The sequence below is a fragment of the Mus caroli genome, chromosome 5 (genome assembly GCF_900094665.2).
Source record: "Mus caroli chromosome 5, CAROLI_EIJ_v1.1, whole genome shotgun sequence".
Taxonomy (NCBI): domain Eukaryota; kingdom Metazoa; phylum Chordata; class Mammalia; order Rodentia; family Muridae; genus Mus; species Mus caroli.
Window position 1 is genome coordinate 105,864,896 of NC_034574.1, and position 24,299 is coordinate 105,889,194.

The 24,299-nt window shown below is 48.9% G+C and overlaps 1 protein-coding gene across 3 annotated transcripts in view; it reads right to left on the reverse strand.

Annotated features, from left to right (window-relative positions):
* Positions 1-24,299, reverse strand: part of Grk3 (G protein-coupled receptor kinase 3) — a 111,866-nt gene that overhangs the window by 20,252 nt on the left and 67,315 nt on the right. For all 3 annotated transcript variants that reach the window (XM_029477562.1, XM_021163545.2, XM_029477561.1), the window contains exons 9-13: positions 23,571-23,670; positions 16,226-16,304; positions 14,527-14,657; positions 11,235-11,329; positions 7,242-7,349 (exon numbers count right to left, since the gene is read on the reverse strand). In XM_029477562.1, coding sequence (XP_029333422.1) covers positions 7,242-7,349; positions 11,235-11,329; positions 14,527-14,657; positions 16,226-16,304; positions 23,571-23,670 — 513 coding nt within the window. The remainder of the gene's footprint in view (positions 1-7,241; positions 7,350-11,234; positions 11,330-14,526; positions 14,658-16,225; positions 16,305-23,570; positions 23,671-24,299) is intronic.

Below are 24,299 nucleotides of genomic sequence, written 5' to 3' on the forward strand. Positions count from 1 at the left end.
CCCCGCTCTGTTCCCCTTCTCCCCCATTCCCTCTTCTCTCTCCCCATTCCCACCAATGTCTCCATGTATCCCCTTTCTCCCCTCTGCTCCCCAGCTTCAATTCTTTCCTGTAATTCACACATATATGATTTTTATGACTCTCTAAAGTCTGAGACCACAGTGACAAGACACACATAATGTTTGTCTTTCTGGGACGGACTCAGTTTGCTGTGATTAGCACCAGAGCAGCCATTTCACTACAAACAGCTGAACTTCATTTTCCGTCATGGCTGAAAACAATTCTGTATTGTCTTCATCTCTGCCTCTGCTGACAGACACCTGGGCTGCTTCTATAGCCTAGCTGAGGGTGAGCCTGGCTCCATGTGTCTGTGATGTGCTCAATGTGAAGTTTTGCATAAATATATGGGGGTGCTATATAGTCGCATAGCACACATACACACATATGTATACATTCATATACACCCAGACATAAAAACACACATATACATTCATACATATACATTCATACACACATGCGTGCATACACATATGCATACAGGCAAATATGTATGTACACACATACATATACACATAACACATACATACATACATACCACATGTGAGTGAACTGAAACATAGACACACACACACATACATACATATACATTCATACACACATGCGTGCATACACATATGCATACAGGCAAATATGTATGTACACACATACATATACACATAACACATACATACATACATACCACATGTGAGTGAACTGAAACATAGACACACACACACATACATACATATACATTCATACACACACGTGTGCATACACACACATACACACATGCATACATACACATATGTACATGCACACACATGCATACATATATGTACATACACATGTGCACACACATACATACACATATGAACATATACATACATACACACATGCATATAACACACACATGCACATACACTTCACATGAGAGTGGACAGACACACATACAGACACATATGCATACATATATACATACACACAGACACACACACACTGGGAGGGGGTCTCTATATAGCCCAGGCTGTCCTCAAACTCACTTCAGTCCTCCCGCCTTAGCTTCCAGTGTGCTGGCATTTCAAGTGTGAGCCACACCTTTTGTGTCTTTGAAATTCTGCAGACAGAAGTGAGCTTTGAAGGGAAATTTTATTGCTAACCAGTATTTTCAATTTGCAAGTTAGAACACACGGCCTATCGATGTATTTGAAATTGATGAAGGGCCAGCTAGGGCTGGGGCTTCCTTACAGAAGGGCACACTTATGCAGTGACCCTGCCCCTTTACAAGGTACATAAGATATAAGGCAAAGCAAGATCCTGTGGAAACCATTCTGAGGCTGACTTCCCAGAGTGCAGCAGTGCATGGTATCCACAATTGAGGCCACTCTAAAGGAATGAGTCCCAGTCACATGTGCTCCAGGCTGCCTCCTCCTGCTGCAGGCAAGGAGTGGCAGGCTCCTTCTTCCTCCCTCTGTGTGAGAGAGGGCGCTCCAGTGTCTCAGCAGAGCTGCCAAGTAATCACCAGTTCCCAAAAGCCCTGATCTGAACAAAAAACCCCAACAAGGCAAAGTGGCACTCGCCGAGGATGTGCTATAATCTTTAAATAGATTTGATTGGAAATATTCTTTTCGCCTTGTTTCCAAGGAGAAAAATGTGCAATTACTGTGCTCAAAAAAGGAAATGGAGAGTCCGATGTGGTGGTGCATGCCAGCAAGGGAGGTGTGAGAGGCAGAAGCATCCAGGGTTCAAGGCCACCCTCAGCTATGCGGGCACTCCAGTCAAGCACAGACTGCTGGAGACACCATCAAACATAAAATAATAACGACTGAGCACACAGAAGACAGCCTTCTCTTGTTCCTGGCAACACCCCGCTTGGAATCAGTACACCTCACACTCGGACGCTCTCTTTTGTATAAATCCTCAGAAATGTCATTGCGTTGAGGTCCGGAGAGAGGGATGCCAAGCCACACTGCCAGTCTGTCTGTCTGTTGCCCTGCTGTCTCAACCCCATGGTGTTTCTCACAGTGTGAGCGACTGCTGAGGACCTTGAACTTAAATGTATGCTCGTGGCTGTGAGTGCAAAGCCTTGGCCTCTGACACGGTGCAAAAGTCATCCCAAAATCCTGCTGAAATGTATCAGTCATGTGAGAAGGTGGGATCTTTCAAAGTCCAGGTCAGGAGGGGGCTGCAGCCCCAGGAAGGGATTGAGTTAGAGAGGTGAATCTGGCTTCCAGGACTGTCCTCACTCCCCTCTCCTGCTCTCTCACACGGTACCCTGGCCAGAGTCTTTAATGGTGGTATAGAAGGTCCCTCAAGTTGCTGGCTAAATGCTCTTTCAGGAGCATGAGCCCAAATAAATCCTGTCCACTATAATTCTGTTATGATTCTGTTTCAGTTGCACAAAACAGTCAGAGTCAGAGAAAGCCCCAGGTCCTTCCTATGCCAACCCTCCTGCCCATCCCTAGATCCACAGGTCCCTTTTATAAGTTCAGCAAGTTCACATCTGAGCCAGCAAACATCATGGGAAGCTGGGTCTCCAGCTCTTCACCCTTGTGCTGCCTGATGGGTAACACTTGAGTGTTCTCGTCCAGCTCCTCGCACATGTGCTGCCAATACAGTCTTGATTACTCTTTGTGAACCAAGTCTGGGATTTGGCTTTCTATTTCTAAAAATGTTAAAGGGGGGGCTACCCTCAGATAGTAACATCTCCATTTTGAGAAGGAGTGGCACTCGCAGACCACGGATGGCAGCCGTTCCCTGATACAGGCTCTGTAAATAGGTGTCCTGCACCAGGCTGTCATCAGCACTGAGTGCAGGAAACACTCCCCAGCACCAGGCGGCTTCTGATCACAGCGGAGAAACACAGGGGAGAGAAAGAGTCCAGACCCCAGCACAAGCACAGAGCTCTTAATTAGATACCGCTGCGCTGAGCACACACCACCTACACCTGCCAGGAGGCCCACACACTCCTACCATGGATGCTTCAAACCCACAGGGTTGACACTGAGCCCAAACCAATATGACATTATGATTAAACACTCCCACAATTCAATTTCAGAAGGCAAGAGAGACTGTGTGTCACATCAAATATGCCTTTTGGAGTTTAAGCCAATAACAGTGAAACAGCTACAAATGGTCCCATCTCCCCTATGGAAGAAAGTCAGTAATTTCAGGGGCACTTAACCCCGCCCCAGGCCACAGCCCAGCCAGATGGAAGACACATGCGGGGGAGGAGCCTTCCCCAGAGGGAGAGTTCTTGGTTCCCACAATTCTGCTGGGGCCAGGGACTCTCCTGTGCACTTGGGTACTTGAGTAGTGCCCATGCATCCAAGCTATGACAACCAAAACTGTCCCCAGGGAGTGCAGAGCATCCCTGGAGATTGAAGCCGAGTGTTGCTGGTTGTCTGGCTGTGGCTGTCCTAAGATGGGCTAGGAAAGGAACAGGCTGCCCCAGGCGAGCAGCATCCCACCAGGCCAAGCTCTATCCACTCAGTGTCCTGCTCCAGACATTGTTTAAGCCAATGAGGGCTCAGAGCCGATGAGGGCAGCTTTGGGGCCTCTTGTGCAAGATGCAGAACAGTGCCGAGCCTCCCTGAGTGCAGATTCATGGGTGGTGTTTCCTGTCATTTACAGCTGGGGTAAGAAAGGCTCCCAGCCTAGTTCCTCCTCCTTTAAGATTTCTTTGTGTTTGTACTTTATGTGCAAGTGTGCTTTATGTTCACATGCACTGTATGTGCACATGTACTGTATGTGCATGTGTACTGTATGTGCATGTATGCTTCATGTATATGTGTAAGTTATGTGCATGTATACTTTATGTTTGCTTGTATGCATCTATGCACCATGTGCCCATAGGGCCAGCTGTGGCCAGAGAAATGAGCCAGGGTCCCTGGAACTGCAGTGACAGGTGGCCATGGGCAGATAGGTGGGTGCTGGGAATCAAACTGGAGTCCTCTGTCAGAACAGTGAGTGCCCCTCACCCCTGAGCCATCTCTCCAGCCTCAGGTCCTCCTTCTGCAAACACACCATACAGCCATGCGCAGGAAAGGTCCCTGTGAGCATTGGTTCAGCTTGAAGCATGCCCCTCCGAGAGAAAAACCCATCCTGTACCTGGAATGGTTGTCCCTGCACTGTCTGCACAGACTCTATAATGTTGTTGTGTCCCTCCAATCCTCTGCCACTGAGGCTCAGGTGCATGGTGCCTTTCTGTGGGCCTCTTGCTTCTGTCTCTGTCCCTCTGACACTATATACAGTATCTCAGAGTTTTACTGCTGTGGACAGACACCATGACCAAGGCAAGTCTTATAAGGGACAACATTTAATTGGGGCTGGCTTACAGGATCAGAGGTTCAGTCCATTGTTATCATCAAGATGGAAGCATGGCAGCATCCAGGCAGGCATGGTGCAGGAGGAGCTCAGAGTTCTACATTTTCATCTGAAGTTGCTAGCAAAATACTCACTTCCAGCCAGCGAGAATGAGGGTCTGCGGGTCTTAAGCCCACACCCACAGTGACACACCTACTCCAATAAGGCCATACCTACTCCAACAAGGCCACACCTCCTAATAGTATCACTCCCTGGGCCAAGCATATATAAACCATCACATGGGACTTCCAGGATCATCTTTCTGCAGATCGCGTGGCTCTGTCATCCTTTTAAAAACTCTCAGTACCCACCACCAGGAAACAAGGCCACCATGCTCCATAGCACACCGTGCTCCATAGCACACAAATGCTCTCTGGGGTCTTCCTTGCTTCCTCTAACACTCCCTATCTGAGACAGCAATTACCACTCACTGGATCCCAATGGTGAGCTGCACCTGTCCCTGAAACATCTTCTCCAGCTTGAGAGCACCATCTCCCACAGTCACCCTACTTGGTCAGAATGGGTCTCCCATTTCTGAGCTTCTGAGCTCCCAGGACTCAGGGGAGCCCACCCTCTCCCTTGTCCTCCTCTCCTCTGCATCGAGCAAAGCCCCTCGTGTGCCTTAAATACTCAATAAATGCATATCAAAGCTTAAATCACCGGAGTCAGAACTCATTTACTGTTCTTTGCTTGTGGTGCTATACCACTGCCTGGAAGGGCTTTTGAGTAAGCAGAGGAGAGAGAAGCTGGGTGGGGAGGATGCATCAAAGCCCATTTTCCAGACATGCCAGAGATTCTTCCTCCGGGTTCAGGAAATGATCAGGAGACAATGACCTGGAACTGGCTATGAAAAAAAGTCCAACAGTCCTTTGGGAACTGGCTATGAAAAAAGTCCAACAGTCCTTTGGGCAGCTAGAGGCTTACACACATAAAAGATTCTTCGATGATGTCTTCAGTCTTATCCTTGTTTACACTCATTCTCCCCGTGTGTGTGTGTGCATGTGCGTGTGCAAGGATGCATGTGTGTTGGAAGTGTGTACAGGTATGAGTGTGTGTATGTGCACACATGCATGTGTGTGTGTGTGTGTGTATGTGTGTGTGTACATATACATATGCACCTGTGCACTGAGGGCTATGGAAGTCAGAGGATAACTTTCATGAGTGGGTTCATCTCCTTCACCATGTGAATCCCAGGGATTGAACTCAGGTCCTCAGGCTTGGTGACAGGTACCTTTACCTGCTGAGCCACCTCGCCAGGCCAGTGTTTTTCCTGCCTGAACCAGCCTTCCATGAGATGCTCTTTTTAAGGGCTGCAGTCTGGCATTTTGGTCACTTGAGCTGTGCCCACTCTCTCTGGCTTCCAGCTCTCCCACATCTCTCCACAATTGTCCCTAGGACCATCCTCAGAGGCCTTTGGGTCCGTGACAAAAAAACCTCCCACCGCAGGAGAGGAGGACTCTGTCAAGGACTTTTATCTTCTCACTGAGACAGACTCAGCTCAAACTGCGGCTCTGTAAAACTCACCCCGAGATGCACAAATCACAGCTGCACAGGACGGAGGCGATAATTAGAAGAGCTGACTCTTCAGACACAAAGTCATGTGATCTGGGACCCTCTCCAGGCTACAAGCATGGGCTGTTTTTATAAACAGCTAGGGAGGGCAATGAAGAAGCAAATCGCAGCCTTGCCAGGTTTGCACTGGTTCCCTGGGGCACTTTATTGGGGACTCTCATATCTTGTATCCTGTGAGTCAACTTGGACTCTCGAAGCTCAGACTCTGCATCTCCAGGGGGAACCGGAGGGGCTCCTGGGTGTCTCCCTGAACCTGCGGTGACTGTGGTGGGGGTGGGGTGGAGAGAAAGGGGTCCTCCCTGGGAAATGACTTCCTCTGGCTAGCATAAACGCTAATCAGGTCAGCTAGTCTGGCCAAGGAAATTAAGGGCGCCTGGGCTCCACCAACATGGTACTGGTAACACAATTATGGAATAACAGACCCGACTTTCTCAGTGGTAATATAATTTTAGATTCTCGGGTTATACAACGGGCACAGCAGAATTGGATTACAGAAGCACCCAGGATGTACTGAGTCGTACTTGGAGCCAAGTTGGGAGGGCTGTTGGAGTTCAACAGCTCTTCAAACTCACCAAATAGGACATACAGTGGCCACGGTACACTCAGTGAGTTTTCCCAGGGGCACAGTGAGCCCATGGGAGCAGGCTTGTAGGCAACTGATAAGAGGGGAATCTGAATAGCAAGTGGGGACGAAAGCCTTTCTTTGACCTTTTAGTGAAAATGGAAGACACACCCTGGGCTCCTCTAGACTCACACTCCCAGTTAAAACCAGCTGAAACCTCTAGAAAGGCACACAGGTATGAGCAAAGCTGTCAGCCATCCAGTAGGAGGACATTCCTTGGGGCACACTCCCCTAAGGTCCAGCTCATCGTTCCCCATAGCCTAGAACACAGCCTAGCAGGAAGGCTCAGCATCAGACACAGTTGCAGCAGGCTCAGGGAGAAATGCAGACTTTTCGGGAAGTGCTACTTTGGCTCTTTCACACACAGCCCACAACTCCCCAGATGCTCAAGGCTCAGGAGTCACGAGAAGTCATCTGTACATGGAGTTGGGGTGGGGAGACCAAACCCCCCTTCTCCAGTCATCCATGGCATTAATACTTTTGCCTAGTCTCAGAACACTGCCGACAGTGGAAATACTTGGATTCCTGAGGATGGAACCCAGGGTGCCAGGTTCATGAAGCAAGTCCTCTACCACGAAGCTAACCTCCACCCAGGAAGCTCCACTCGATCCAAGTATCCCCAGGATGGGACGTCTGCGTTCCACTCACCCCCGCAGAAGCTTGAAGAGCATACAGCCCAGGGAGAACCAGTCAGCGCTGCTGTCATAGCACGTTCCCTTCTGCAACACCTCGGGAGCCATGTACCCATGGGTGCCCCTGGGGAGGGAAGGGAGATGGTCACAGGAGTACACTCACTCAGAAATCAGGAGGCTGACCCATTGTGAGAGGGCAGTGACACAAAGAGAGAGAGAGCACAAAGGAGAGGGCATGTGCACTCACACACACATATACACACACATACACAGACACATACACACACATACACAGACACATACACAGACACATACACACACATACACAGACACATACACACAGAGAGATACACATACACAGAGACACATACACACATATACACACACAAACACATACACACACATACACAAACATACACACACACTGTACTGAGCACCCTGCAGCAGGAGGCAATGGTGAGTTCCCATGGGACAGGAAGGCAATTTGGCCTTCACAGGATGTGAGGGCAATTTGGCTGAGGCATGTCACCCCACCAACCACCAGGGTCGATTCAACTGATCTGGCCAGCTAGGTGCTAGGTGGGTGTCCAGCCATGAAGACCCAAGGGTTCATACACTGTGCCCCAAGGTTTGTCAGAGGGACCTAGAGAATAAAGCCCTTATCTGCAGATGATCTGTCTTCAATGAGAGGATGATTGAGCCCCGAGGGGATGCAGGTGTGGCCAGGGCTCAGCATCACATGACCCAGGAGGTGAACTGACCCCATGCAAGACAGAAGGCAGGTTCAAATCCCAGGTTCCCTGTGGTAAGTGCTACTGACTTGCTTAGTCACGCCCCTTTGAAACCCTGGCCAGTAAGGATCACGGGCAATCACTGGAGCCTATGGGAGAAGCTGTATAGCACATGGTATGGGTTCTGGCAGATCACAGCCGGCCTGGCTCTCTATAAGGTGCCAGCATAAAATCGAGAGAGCCGTGCCGGGAAGAGAAGAGACCTCTGCCAGGGCTTCTAAGACATTTTCTGGGAAAGTTGAGTTCCAGCCTTGCCTGAAAGCCCTTCAAGGTGACTTTTAGGTGGTATCCATGACTGAACCTCAATTTGGGAGTGGAGGGACATCTTCCACAGAAATCAAACAGGCTGATGTGGATGGGTAGGCTCTGCAGGTGTTCTCTGGAGTCAACCAGAGCTACTGCCACCGTGGTTTCTCTCAATGGCTTGCATGGCAGCCAGATGCTCACTGATGGGCCACTGAGAACACAGGAGTACAGTTTAGCAAGGTAAGCTCTGCACATGCTCAAACTAGTCGCGGGCAATGCATTCAATTCCGGAAGTTTTTCTTTCCATCTGCCAGGGGCTCCTCCACAGATACATTCACCTGAGAGCCTGCAGCCCAGGGGTCAAAAGCTAGTGCTCAAGATTCGGTGGCTTTGAACAAAAGAAAATGGAGGGGCTGGCTGGGATCCAGGCCACACATCTTAACCCGGATGCATCTCTGAAGACAGAGGGCTTTGGAGCCTGGGGCAGGGAGTTTTTCTCTACCTGGAGCGCAGCATCTACACAGGACAGAGGAATTACAATTGTAGCCCCACTGTGCTCCCGTGACTCAGCCCCACTGTGTGCTTGCAACTCAACTTTATTTCTCTGCACCTCAATCTGCACGCTGTCAACAATGGCTAGTAACGCCCATAATCATGGGGGCTTGTGCAGGCACCATACTGAATGCAGTCGGCTAAGATCTAGCCCATGGCACGCACCCAGTCCTGCCAGATTCCCTGGCACCCCAATAGTCCCCATCTGCCTGGAGTTCTGCCAGCTGCCAGGTCCAGCAGGTACACAGACTCATGCCTGAAACTGTCACAGGATGGCACGAAATTGCCATCCTCTCCTTGTTGCAAGAGAGAATAGATAGGACAAGAGGAAAGAATTCAAACCCAGGTCTATGGCTCCAAAGCCTTCATTCAGCCCCAGCTACAAAATGCCTCAATAGAAAAAAATTTAAAAAGATATGCTCTCTGTGCCTTTATCTGCATAAAGTGGTGGCCCAGTACCAGGAGCCTGGTATCCTTAATCCAATGTCTTTGTGAATGCTATTTGAGAGGATCAGTGTCCGCTGTCAACATGTCAGATCTGAAGCACCTGAGAGACAAGCCTTTAGGTGCACTTCGGAGGAATCACCCACTCCTGGGCATGCCCAAGAGACTGTATTGCTCAGGTTAACTGAGGTGGGAAGACCCACACTAAAAGTGGGCGGCACCATTCCCTAGGCTTCAGTCCCGGGCTGTATGAAGAGGACAAAGTGAGCCAAGTGTGTGCCTGTTTCCTGCCTGGATGTGACATGCCTGGCTCTCTCCAGTCCTAGAGCTGGGATGCCCCTGCCAAGACACATTTTAACCCGGAATTATGAACCAGATAAACCATACTTCTCTTAAACTGCTTTTGCCAGGGCATCTTATCACAGCCAAGAAACAGACACCAAGACACTGTTCAAATACAGTTCCTCAAGAAGCAGGCAGAACAGCCCTCCATTTGTAGCTGGCGTGACTCTCAGGACTGAGGCAGCCAAGCTAGTGGGATTAAACAATCCTGTGACACAAAGCTGAGGTTTTGGGAAGGTGAACTCTCACAAACTCTCCTACTCAAGCTATAAGCACAGCAAACTGAAGATGTTAACACACCAGAGAGCGATGGCATTAAAAATTCAAAAGCCTATCTCAAAAAATGGCCGATGAATCAACTGGGAGATGTGCAGGTAGCCACGCTCTGGTAGAACACAGAGGCTTTCCAAGAGTTTTGTCCCAGCTTCCCTGCAAAGAGCAATCTACTCACAGAAATGAGGGGGTTCAGTATCGACATATCAGCACATGACTGGGGCTTTCAAAGGTCCTTTCTGATTTAAGGCAGGCCCTGATAAAGCACCGCAAACCCATCCCTTCAGTCTGAGTTACACAAAAGAAGGGTCTATAGTTTATTCTCCACACAGACACATGGAACGAGAGTCTGGGGGCATATCTCCCGAACCACTCAGCAGAGAGAGCACTTGCTCAGAAGAGAGTAAAGTGTAACCGTAAAAGACTGGGTGCTAGAATGAGATACTTTAGTGGGTGTCTGAGTGCATGTATGATGTATGCAGGGGGCATCCTCAGGCCACGGCTTGCATGTGGAAGTCACAGAACAACTTATAGGAGTCAGGTTTCTCCTATCATGTGGGTCCCAGGGTAACTGAACTCAGGTGCTTGGCTGCATGCTAGGAATCCACTTAGCCATTCACAATGGAGAAGGAAACATTGTAAACTGTGGGGGCTGGGAGGGGTGGCTTCACCAGCCTGCTTCTCACCCCTTCTTCAGAGCTGGGGCAAGGCTTTAACTTAGAGCTGACCTCAGGCCAGGTCACCTGCACTTAGCATTGCCACCTCTACATAAGGGTTCTGAGCCCTCAGAGCTGGCTCAGGGCGGCAGCCTCAAAACATACTTCCCTTGTGGCAAGCAACTGGCTCACCCTCCTGGGCTAACAGCATGACCTGTCAAGTAAGTAGGTGGCTGGCTCCCAGCAGTTGCGGATTTCTCAGAGGTGCAGCAGAGGGAGATGGGAAATGGGTCCTGAGCCCTCCCTGGGGCATTCCGGGTAGTATTCACATGCCACTCTAGGGCACGGCCTCTGACACTCACTCTGGCAATGGCATAAACCAATTTATTAGCTTTATGGAAGAAGAGACGGAAGTTCAAAAAGGCGAGCAGGCTCGCAGAGTCTCACAGGCGGTGCGCACTCAGCTTCTGCAGAACCAGATTCCTTCTCATGAACCAGCCAGAGCCAAGTCCATCCCCACCGACAGTGACAGGAAGCACTCTGCCTTTATCTCTATTCCCATCACCTTGATACTGAATACAACACAGAACATCCCAGCTGGTGAGGGAGGGAGGCAGGCGAGGGGCACAAGTGGCCAGGCGGTACTGCTCGAACACAGGCGCCAGGGTGCAGAAAGGCAGCAAATGAGGCAGACGTGATACTCACACGCTGGCGTGAGGCTTCTTTTTGGAGAAATCGCAGGCAAGGCCGAGATCCGATATCCTCACGTGCCCATATTCATCCAGGAGGATGTTCGCAGGCTGAAAGGAAAAGAGGTTCAAGAGTCCCCAAGAGCTCCAGAGGGTGCAACCTAATACCATTTCATCATGGATGGCACGACCTTCACGGGGTGCACCCCAACATCACGTTACCATGATCTCTACAGGGTGTATATCCTCATGCCATCATCTGGTGTCCTCAGAGGAAGGCATCAGGCCAATGAGTCCAGCACCACGCTGAAAACTTTAGCAGGAAGGGGCTCTGAGAGTGACCTCCCCATCCCAATTAGAGAGTAACACCCAGTGGGGGTTGGGAGGGCAGGACAGTTCCCACCACAGGCTTGAAGCATGTCCGTCCCATTACTCCAAGAGCTTCCGTGTAACCAGCATGGACATCCTAGCAATGGGGCACGGGCTTCAGGCCACCTGTGGACCAACAGATTTCAGAGACTACGGCTGTAACAGTCGGTTGAGGACAGGGAGGAATCCTACAGAGATGTACAGCTGCTGACCCGAGGGCTGGAAGTATCCCAGACCACCAGGCCAGTCCGGATGGACAGCCATCACTGACCAGGGCCCTACCAATTGGATCTGACCCTGACTCTCATCTAATCTGTTTCCATCCAGATTCAATTTGGTCGGTGCAATCACAGAAACAGAAGAACACCGACCCCCCCTCCTCTCCCTCCCTCCACTCCCCCTCCCCCACAAACACCTGCAGTTGCCTCTGGAAAATCTTTCTGCTGTGGAACACCTATTGTTTTCCCTAAAATAAAAATAACACAGAGCTCTTACAGCACTGAAACATGAATAACCATGAGTGACTAGAATTAATTTGAATGAGAATTAAATGACATCATTGCCCGGTAATAGCTTAGGAAACGAGACCAGCAGAGGACCAGGCAAAGCCATTTCCAGAGTTTCCATTAAGACACAGGGGCAGCAGCCCTGGGCTGTCTGTGTGTATCTGCTTCCTTGTAAAATTCATGAACAACTAACACGCCATGAGCCAACCAGCATCCGGTTATTTCTGGTTCAAAAATTTAAAAAAACAAAAAAACAAAAAACAAAAAAACCCAACTATCTTTGTTTCTGTACTTTCACATAAAAGCTAAGAGTAATTATTTTAACTCCCTAAACACTTTGAGTTTCACAGAAGTATTCTTAAAAACATTATGTGCCCAAACCAAAATGCAGCATTTTCTCCTAGATCTTAACGAGTCTATTAGTAGCAGGGCCCAGTGGCAGGTCTGTCATCCAGCCACTCAGGAGGCTGAGATAGGATGATCTCAAGTTCCATGCTGCCTTGGACTACCTAAATGAGCCCCCCCACACACACACACACCCCTTACAGAACCTAGGAGAGAGGAACATGACTTCATCCCAGCCCACTGCTGTTTAGATTATTCCAGAAGGAAATGGAAATGAAAGTCACTTTCTCCAGGAGTTTTCCTGTCGGTTGGGTGGGTGGTCATCCTCTTGCAGTTACTCACATATCTTACACAGGTGTGGAGATTTGGTCTGTTGCTGTGTATTGTAATGCTCAGTGCAGGCATCCAAGACGTGGTTGCCCCAGAGGAGAGTCTGCTCTTAGACCCACAGGATACTGTGCAACACTGACCCCAAGTTATTTCTTATTTCTGAATGAAGATGCAATGGTCAGTAGCAGGGCAAGAGAAAGATAGGTGGGGTTTAGGGTTCCTGGGCTTGGGGCTTGGAGGAGAAGGTGGTGAAAGTGGAAGGAGAAGATGCTATGGGTTAGGAGTCAAGAAAGCATGACCCTTGAGGGCTGGACAATTGGAGTTAAGAGCAGCCCACATGAAACATAGTAAGTTATCGATAGGAAAGCAGATTCTAATAGCACAGAGGGTAGATATCTGCCCAGCCCTCGTGCTGTTTAAGGCTTATTATAAATAGAAAGGTTGTGCGTGTCCTATATCTTGGAACTAAATGATCAAAGGTGGGGTAGAAATCCAGGATTCAGATTAAAGAAGTTCTATAACACACAGGTGTCTAGAATCTATTAGAGTCTCTGTCCTAGATGACCTCGCTTTTTTGCTTGCTTGCTTTTTTGTTTTGTTTTGTTCTTTGGAGGGGGGGGTGCCAAACTGACACAAGCTGGAGTCACCTGAGAAGGGAGAGTCATAATTGAGAACCTGTCTCCATAAGATCGGTAGGCAAGCACATAGAGCATTTGCTTCATTCGTGATTGATAGGGGAAGGCCCCGCCCATTGTGGGTGGGGCCAGCCCATTGTGGGTGGGGCCAGCTCTGGGCTGAAGGTCCTGGGTTCTATAAGAAAGCAGGCTGAGCAAGCCATGGAGAGCAAGGCGGTAAGCAGCATCCCTCCACAGCCTCTGCATCAGCTCCCTCCTCCAGGTTCCCACCCTGCTTGAGTTCCAGCTCTGAGTTCCCTGAGTGATGAACCACGGGCTATAAGATAAACCCTCTCCTACCTGCATTGGTTTGGGACATGGTGGTTTATCACAGTGACAGAGTCCCTCAGTAAGGCAGTCCTTCTTTTTTTTCCCCTCCCCTGTCTGCATCACACATCAATGCACCATGTCACCATGGACACACAGAGCAACTACCCAGGTCCCCCATCCTAGAGAGCCCATCTTGAAGCACACCTCTGGAGTATAAGGTCACAGTACTCAGAGCTGTTGCGTCTTGGCTCTAGGGCAAAGACAGAGATGTGAGCACAGATCAGGGAGGCACCACCATGAGATGTTCCCAGGCTGAGCTACACAACACAACTCACCCACCTCTCCCTCCACCCAGCCTTGTCCCACAGGAGTCAGGACTGCATCTTTCTATGTCTTGGCTCACTGTCAATCTTTATCCCTCCAAAGCTCTGACCAACCGCCAGGGCAAGATCTGCTCCTTGGCGAGCAGCTACTGAACCACAATTACATATACAAAGTGGGAAGTGACCAAAAGATGCTGACTGGCACAGCGTCTCCTTTATTGTGTAACTCCTTAACTTAGCATGAGCTGCACCCAGCATCTTAGTAGGCACTGCGGTTGCTAAGACAACGGGGATTGGCCACGGGTACCACCCTTAAGATGGTCACACAGTGAGCCACTTTGCCAGGGCTGAAACAGGGCTAGGGAGACAAGCACAGGGCCCTGCTGCAGAGAAAGGGGCTCCTAGAGGACCTTGGGCACCCCTGACCCTCCTGCACCCAGCACCTTAGTAGACACTGCAGTTGCCATGACAATGGGGATTGCCCTCCTCACCTTCAGGTCTCTGTAGACTACGAAGCAGGTGTGCATGTGCTCAAGACCCAGGATGATCTCGCTGGCATAAAACCGCATCTCCTTCTCAGAAAACACCCCGTGTTGAGAGAGGTGGTAGTGCATGTCGCCCCCTGTAACCAGAGACCCAGAGGGCAAGTCACAGATGCTCACTGAGAGGAGACAGAGGTCACCCAGCATAACAAGGGGGCTAGAGAAAGGGGAATGGCTCCTCCTTTTGGACTAAGCATGTGACTTTGATTTCTGCTAATTTGGCTAGAGGTGTTGGTCACTACACAAACAACTTCAAGGGAAATGATGGGGAAGACCTTGTCTCATAAATGGGACAGAGCCACCACTGGGGCAGCACCTCAGCTGCCAGTGACACCGTAGACTGGGGACAGAACCTCTGGATTATTTAATCCTCGGCCAGTAACTGAACCCTCCCATGCAGTCCACTCCTTGATCTGCCAACGTGAGAAAACAAAACCCAAAATATAAAACTTAAACTGGCCCCTCGGAGGGAGATTGGATGCTGGTGCTGTCCAACAGTGAAGTATAACTGACAAAACCCAGGTGGTGGGGATGGGAGAGCCCCCCGTAAAACCGTCACCACGGTCACACATTCAGAATCATTTGTAACACAATATTGGAAAAGGGAAATATCTTCATGCGTGGCTTCAAGGACAGGTGGGGAGGGGAGAGACAGCAAAGGCTGCACAATCTGACATTGATACCCTGGACTTGAGGCAGCTCTTTACTCCTTGTGTATATACTGAGACACTCAATAAAGGGCTCCAAGCTCTTTCCAATGGGCCATCCTGGCCCTGGCAGGTAAGGGGCCTCTCTGCCTTCACCCCTCCGTGACCACAGCTCCTTCTGCCCTCCCCACACACACACTCGCGCACACTCGCAAACACACACACACACACACACACACACACACACACACGTGCAAACACACACATAAACACACACACACACACACACACACAAACAAATGGCCTGCACTGTTGGCTCCGGCATCGTCGCTACCAATCTTTGTCCTTCCTACTTTGGGGCTAGATGTGAGCTCAAAAATCACACACTCAAAACATAATAAAACTTAAGGGAACTAAAAGAAAAATAAGCAACTGAACGTCTGAATGGTTCATATTTCATTTCAGCTTTTCCTAAAAATACTCCGAGTGCTCAGCCGCCACACTTGCACACTGAAAGCATTTTCAGGATGAACGTTTTGTATCTGTGCCTTCTGGGGTGGCTGTTCACGGTTTCAGAGATGAACGCAGAGGGAAACAAAAGGCAGAATCCACACAAATCAGCCCTTGAGAGCCAGCTTCTAAATGCGTCTTTGGCCTACGTTTTCAGGAGATATTTCATTCCTAAGAGTTGAGACCAGGAAATAAGCTAATTAAAGACTGAGGCCAGCTGCAGGCCAGAGGGCACTACTTCACAGCCCGTATTTATTTTGTGAAAAGTTTCTAGACCCAACTTCCCAGGGAAAAATGGCAGCGTGGGAGAAATCACAGCCAGTGTTGCAAGATGGATCTACCTCAAATCATAGGGCAAAGATGCCCTTAACCTACAAAAAGAGTCTAACTATGGGACAGACTCACGGAGCCCAGTGCGTCTGGGGGCCACCGGCTCGGAGCTAACACCATGCAGAGCTCACATAGCACCCAGACATCTGGGGCTTGCTTACCATTCATCAGGTCCAGGATGAAGCAGAGTTTGTCCGGCGTGTGGAAGGCATAGGTCATGCAGACAATAAAGGGACAATCCTAGAGTGGACAAACAGAAGCCTGTAAGATGGACAGAAGCGGCCCCAGAAAGCCTTCTAGCTTGGCTCCAAGCGTGACACATGATTGGAAAAGGGAAATAGCTTCGTGTGTGGCTACAGAGCAGCAGATCCAGCTGATGACAAAGAGCCAGAGACACAGAATACCATCAGAACAGCAGGGCATGGGGTACTCTCTCACCCCATTCATCCTGGCACTTCAAAAGACCACAACCACCAGGGACGCTGTTGCCCTGCTGGTCTCTGCTGTTAAGGTTTGAAACCTGGCCAGCCAACTATGTATTTACATCTCTGAACTCAGAAGAGCCAAAGGAGAGGGCAGTTACTTAGCACTTGTGTTAATAGCATGAAATTAAGGTTCTATTAATTGTGTTAATAGCACTTTTGAAGGTGGAAAACATGCTGTAGAGCAACGGACATGAGTAACTCAATGTAAATGGGTGTCCGTGTCCGGGGAATTGTCCACGGATCCCACAGAATCCTAATAGAGATGAAGGCTGACAGGTTGATCAATGAATGTGTGGGAAAATATAAACAGTCAGAAAGTATAGACATGCTTTAAGAAAAAATAAGCCAGGAAAGTCACAGCAGTCTACGTGATGACCCCTTACGGGGTTGGGAGAGGGCTCGGTATGGCTGCATAGCATGAGGACCTGAGCTCTGACACCCCACACACACCTTAAAGAATGAACAGTTGAGCACACACAGAGAGGAAAAGGTCACTGGGGCTCTCTGGCCATTGGGGCTAGCCATGTCAGTGAACTCCAGGTTCAATGTGAGACCCTGTCTCAAAAAACAAGGTATAGAACAACTGAGGAAATCAGCATCTACCTCTGGCTTCCACAGGCACACACATGAGTGAGCATCCCACATCCCTCTGCAAAGGCTAGTGCACACACACACACACAAATGCACACAGGCATACACACATATATACATACATATACACATGCATACACAGACATGCATACCCAGATGTATACATACATACATGCATGCACACCACACACAAATGCACACACGCATACACACATATATACATACATACACACATGCATACACAGACATGCATACCCAGATGTATACATACATACACACATATATACATGCAAAGATGTACACATACATATAGGTACACACATGCTACATACACATGGACACATGCACACCCATATATACACAAACAGAGGTACATACATGTGTATACAAATGGATTTACACAGGTACACACATACATACACATACAAGGACATACAAGTGCATGCACAGGTACACATACATGTGTACACAAATAGACAACATAAGCATGTATATGGACAAACACACATGTACATGTCTACACATATGTACACACAGGTGAATGCACACATGTACACAAATACACAAGTACATATATGTATATGCACATACACACATGTACATGTCTATACATGCATTCACACACATAAGTATACATACATATACATACTTATATATATAGCACATATACAAGTGTATATGTCTATATGTGTATTCATACACTTAGGTATACACACAGGTATACTTAGGTATACGTACACATACTTATAAATATAGCACATACACAAGTGCACATATCTATACATGCATTCACTCACAGGTAAAATACATACACATACTTATAAATGTAGCAATACACACATGTACATGTCTATACATGCATTCACACACATAGGTATACACACAGGTAAACACACATAAACATAATAAATGTAGCACATACACATGTGTACGTGTGTATACATGTACTCACACACAGGCAGGTATACACACAGGCAAACACATGTACACATACTTATAAATGCAGTTCAGAGAGCACGGCCCTAAGCTCAAACACTAAATGAGTAACAGAGGAGCGAGCCCTGCAAGGGACACACATGTATGTGGTCACTTGAGTGCAATAAACGTAGCATAACAGCCCACAGGCAGGGTCAGTGTTTTCTATCAGTGCTGAACAGCTAAGCACCTATTCAACAAAGCAGAAACACCTGGCCCTGCCACACACTCTGCATGACCACTACCATTAGCACCATGGTGCTGAGCCAGGACCAGCTGTTTAGAGCTATTACCTGGGCTGTGCATTACATGACCTGACCACTGTGCACCAAGTAGACAGTCGGTGGCCATCTGTACTATGGGTGCAGGAGGCCTCTGCTTGGATTAGCCTAGCCTGGGAAAGGCCTCAAGGAGAGTCTGGGAGGGGACTCATGACTGTGGCACGAGAGTCTGGACCTGAGCATTGTTAGCTCAGGCTCTGCAGACCACACACAGCGTCTGACACCTATTCTCTGTGTTCTTTCATTACAAGACCTCCAGATACGAATGAACCATTCTCAGCTCATGGGCTGGCTTGGGTGCCAGTGCCACACAGCTCTTGCTGAGCCAGCTATTCAGCTATATAGGGGGTAACTGTTATAGACAGCAACACGGGCTATCTCACGCTCTCAGGGAGAAAAGCAGAAACAGCGTCACGAGGGTCAGGCTCACAGCAGAGACAGCCACCTTGCGAGAGCTCAGGAGAGGAACGGCCTGGGCAGGGAGCTGGGGGTCTCAAGCCTTGGGGTGACTTCAGGACTTCAGGCTCCTGACAAACCTCCATCTCCTGCTTTCAGATCCTGATTCAGCAGGATTCTCTGCTGGACTCTGCACGGCATCAGCTCAGACTTTTCACATGTCCTAGCCACTAAAGAGCCTCAGCAGCGATACGACCTACCATACAATGAAGCCTGCCATACCATATGGTCTCTCTCGACACTGTGAATTATTAAAGTCCAAAGAAGGGTTGAAGTTTCCCTGGTATAACTTTGCAGGTGTCCTTTTTGGCTTTATCGGGTTCTCATATCTACCATCCATCTCCATCCCAGTCCCTTCCAACCCCCCAACACTAGGTAAGAGGGAAAGAAAGAGGGGAGAGGGGGGCATAGATCTCTTTAGACCACTTGCTGCTGACCAGGGGTGTTGAATTCCTAGAGGCAAGTCCAGTCTCAGTTGTCAGGATATCTCCAACCAGCAAGCCAGCAAACCAAGAATCCAGAAACCAGCAGCAGCAGGGGAACCAGCAATCACCCCCAGCCCTCGAAGCTATACCCCCTCTGGCGTCCCCAGAATTCCAAATGTAAACTGTCTGCAGCTGGCAACAAACCATGCCCCTCTGGGAGCAGGAGACCAATCCTAGTTAACGGCTGTGGTCAAACTGAAGCAGCCCCATATGCCACACCTGGGATTAAAACAAAAATATATATATATATTCACATAACGTAACTGTTTTATTCACATAACATAACTGTTTTTTTTTCCCAGAAACCAAAATTCTCACTACATAACTTCCTTAAAATGTCAGTGTTGGGAAGACTCTCAGTCTGTAAGATTCTTGACATGTAAGCAACAGGGTCTGGGATTGATCTCCACATTAAAAAGCTAGGCATGCTCATAGGCACTTGGGATCCCAACACTGAGGTGGCTGAGAGAGATGAGCCCTGGGACTCCCGGGGCAGCCGGCCTAGCTCAATTGTTGAGCCCTGGGTCCTCTATCTCAAAACACAGGGGAAGGCCAACAACCTAAGAGTAACCCCTGACATATGACCTCTCACCTTTGACCTCCACACTCAAGCAAAAGAGTGCACACACAACCACACACAGAATATGCATTAACAGGCTCCAAAATCTCCGTGTCAAGGCTGCGCAGATGATTTCGAGCTGGTGTGCACTATAAACTAAGCATGGACACACTTGGACTCATTTCCATAAGTCTTCTAGAGAAAACTGGGTCAGGGTGACTGGCAGCTTCCTCTTCGGGCCTCTGGTCTGCTGAGGCGGTGAATTTGCTGACTCTAAGAGTTGTGCATTTTCAAGTACATAAAGCACAGAGCTCTCCTCCCATGAGCCAGTGGCCTTCTGGGGCCCTGTCTCGGTTAGGGTTGCTGTTGCTGTGCTGAAACCAAATAACTGAAGTTAAGTTGGGGAAGAAATGGTTTATTTGGCTTATACATCCTAAATCATTACACTCCACTGAAGGAAGCCAAGAGGGGAAATGGACAGGGACCTGGAGGCGGGACCTGATGCAGAGGCCATGGAGGGGTGCTGCTTACTGGTTTGCTCCTCATGGCTTGCTCAGCCTGCTTTCTTATAGAACCCAGGACCACCAGCCCACGGATGGCCCCACCCACCATGGGCTGGGCCCTCCTCCACCAATCACTAATTAAGAAAATGCATCGTTTGCTTACAGCCTGATTTCATGGAGGCATTTCCTCACATGAAGTTCCCTCTTCTCAGCTTGTGTCCAGTTGACACAAACTAGCCAACACAGGTCTCCATCTTCTCCAGGTCTTCCCGTGACCTTCCCCAGCTACACTTACCTCCTCATCCTCGGTGCCCCTCCCCGCTCGTGCCCTGTGATCTAGTAGGCATCTCAGTGGAAAAGAGAAGTGGGTAGACCTGAAACTCAGCAAAGCCAGGGTTTTTCCCAGCTGGGGTGGGGGAACTGTACCCAGGACACCAGGGGGCCTCACAGGGAAGATCCTGGCACATACAGTGGCTTGTGGTCTTTCTAATGACGGCCCAGAGTCTTTAGCAAGATAGGGAATGAGTTTTAGAATTAGAATTTAGAATTAGAGGGAAAAGAAGAAAGAGAAGAAGGAGGAAGAAGTAGGAAGGAGGAAGAGGAGGAGAAAGGACAGGAGGAGGAGGAGGAGGAGGAGGAGGAGGAGAAGGAGAAGGAGAAGGAGAAGGAGAAGGAGAAGGAGAAGGAGGAGGAGGAGAAGGAGAAGGAGAAGAAGAAGAAGANAGAAGAAGAAGAAGAAGAAGAAGAAGAAGAAGAAGAAGAAGAAGAAGAAGAAGAAGAAGAAGGTCTCACTTCCATATTTAAAGACCAGTAAGCCAAGCCCTGAATTGGGAACTGCTTGCCTGAGGCCACAAAGAAATGGGCAGCCAGCCACAATGGAAGCCCCACGTTCCCTGAGCATCCCCCCAACAGCTCCTTATAAGGTGGTTTGCACAGTGCCAGGTACAGGCTCCCCTTGACCCAGTTCCAGCAAGGTAGATTTGAGTATTTTTATTCTCCAGCCTCAGCCCTGACCATCAGGTTCCGAGCACGCGAGCCATTCAAGTTTGAGTCTCTCTAACTTAAGACAAGGCTTGCTTCCCCAGTCTCAGATCTACGTCCCTGGGATGATTTCTGCCCACCTGGGAAAACCCATGACTATTTCATCTGGCCTGGCCACACCTGCCACCAGAGCCTTCCCTCGTCTCTGTGGGAGAAGTGACAGCCTGACAGCAGCCAATGGCATCTGACCAAGCTGACCTTGAGACTGAACAAAACACCTGTGGCCAGCCCTTCCCCCACCACACCAGGGAACCCCTCCCCCAGACACCAGTCTGGAGCTCAGATGCTCCCTTGGGCAGTCCCCCTAGTGAGATGAGAGGGAACACCATTGGCTACAGTTCTCACCATCTTAGCAGAAGCCCCATGGAGCTTTTCAATGAGACAATGTTAAACACCCAGTAAGGGAGGAAGACTGGCAAGCCTCATTGATCCAGGAGCCAAGCAGACACCAGAAGGAGGGTTACATGGTGTCCAGGACACACAGAACTGAGCGCTGACACTCCCAAGTCATCTTACTATAGCGTGCCAGGCTAAAGCACCTGGGTCGTCATTAGCAAAACAGTTAAGTATCTGAACATGAGGAGGGTTAATTCCCTCAAGTTAGTTCAAGTTAGTGGCCCAATAGAACCTGGATTTCGAGTTTATTTCCTTCAGGTTGGACCAAAGCAAAGATGCTGTACTTCTCAGCCCACTAGCCTTCATCTGAATAAGGGAAACTTTAAAAGAATACACACAACCTGACCTTTCCAACACCGAGAGAAAAAAAAAGAAAGAAAAAAGAAAAAGAAAAGAACAGAACATTCTCCATTAGACTTCTTAAAAACCAATGGGGCTTTGAAATAACTCATTAAAAAAGAGGCTAAATGTCCAGAGTTGGAAGAAAAACGTGCGTAATTAGGGTGCATAATTAGGGATTAATTAGAGTCCACCCCTCATTTCATTTTACAGTTCACCTAAATGATGTGGTTGTTTTGCTTCAGTAGCAAACAGTTCTTCTAGAAGCTCCGAAAAGAAGTGCTAGAGTCATTGTCAACTGCAATTCAATAAAAACAGGTCACATACACACACACACACACACACAAAAACACATACACACAAAACCCCAAAAAACAAAAAACAAAAAACACTTTGTCTCCAAAGGAATGATCCAAAAGGTGAGCTTGGGTCAGTGTGGCCAAAAACCAGAAGGGGTGGATATGTTCTGTGGTCTCTGCAGCCTTCTTGACCACTGAAACGGGCTCTTAGCCATTAAGGTTTGATGCCTTCAAATCCTTTAGGCAGAGAGGACTGTGCATGGAATCCAACTGTGTCAGTCAGAAGGACCCCACAGGAGATGACCATCAGAAATTATCCACCTACGGCCTGCACAGTGATAATCAGAGCCCTCCACTTATTACAGGGAGCATTAACCTGCCAGCCACAAGTGTACAGTATACTCTGCCTATGGCACAACTCCATCCTAAGCCTCTGGTCTGCTCTGAGTGCTGGCTGACAGCTTCGTGGTGCCCACACACCTGCACAGATTTTAACAAGAGCTGTCTCAGATGGCTGTCTTGTTTGGTGGCTCTGTACAAACATAGAAAGGCCACTGTGGGGTGGTGGTGGTGGTGATGGTGATGATGGTGGTGGTGGTAGTGCTGCTGCTGGTGGTGATACTGGGATCGAACCCAAGGCCTCATGCTTGCTCCTCAAATGTTCATTCTCCAAGTCATATCTCCAGGTCTGGAGCTGAGGCTTGGATGCCTGACACCACTTCCAGACGAATAAGTTGGAGTCAAAGCCCGCCCTCTGCCTGGCTTATGGTGGACAGGGCTCAGCCTTTCCTCCTCTGGCTTGCTTTCCTTCATGCAGGACATTTTAAAATCACAATGCAGTGTTCTTATCACCATAATTGTCTGCCCTCTGGGCACCATGCTCTGCTAAGAAGGAAACCAGAAGGGAACAGCTCCAGGAGGAGCTGCTGGTTCTGAAGGCCTTCCCTCCAGCTCAGAGAGAGGCATCACACCCCACCCAACCAGCATGAGCCCGTCCTGTGTCACACCCAATCCTTTCTGGGTCAACCTACTTTGTGATCAAGCAGGACAGACAATAGCAACTGACAAGACATCAGAAGCCATGGGACCTACTCACCCCAGTGCTGACGAGAGACAGCATGATCCTCTCGTTCAAAGCCAGCGTCTCCCCCTGCTTCATCTTCACCCTCTTCTTGTCTAAGCACTTCATGGCATACCTGGGGGCATAAAGACTAGAGTAGAGTCTAGGCTAGGAACCCACACCAGGCTACACCAACCTCCAGGCTATTTCTACCACAGCAAGGAGAAGCAAGATGGTGCCCAGAGGAAGCAAGATGGCGCCCAAGTGCCCTCCGAGGAATCTCCACTGTGGGAGAAAGCAATCAAACAGTACTACAGGGACTTCTTGCACCATGTGGATAGAGATGCATTAGATAAATGGGGCAGAAGCAAAAATAATAAATACTTAACATGCACTTTGGTGCTACCGAGCAGGGGAGATAAATGCGTGGATCGGATTTAGCTCTTTGGACTCTTCGGCGTAAAGACCCTAACTGGATTCTCCTGTACTTAAACGTGGCCTATGCTCTATCAGGTGGCAAGAAGATTTCTCACATCTGCTCCTGTCTAACTAAGGGGCCCAAGGGACAACTTAAAATTTGCAAGAACCCGTGATAAGATCACAAGGGGAACTGACCCGTCATTTGGCTTTTTCCATAAATCACAGGCAGAGAACCGCAAGAAATGTTTTCAGTTAGAATTGGGAACAAAACACCCAGGGAAGGAGTTACAGAGACAAAGTTCGTAGCTGTGATGAAAGGATGGACCATTTAGAGACTGCCGTATC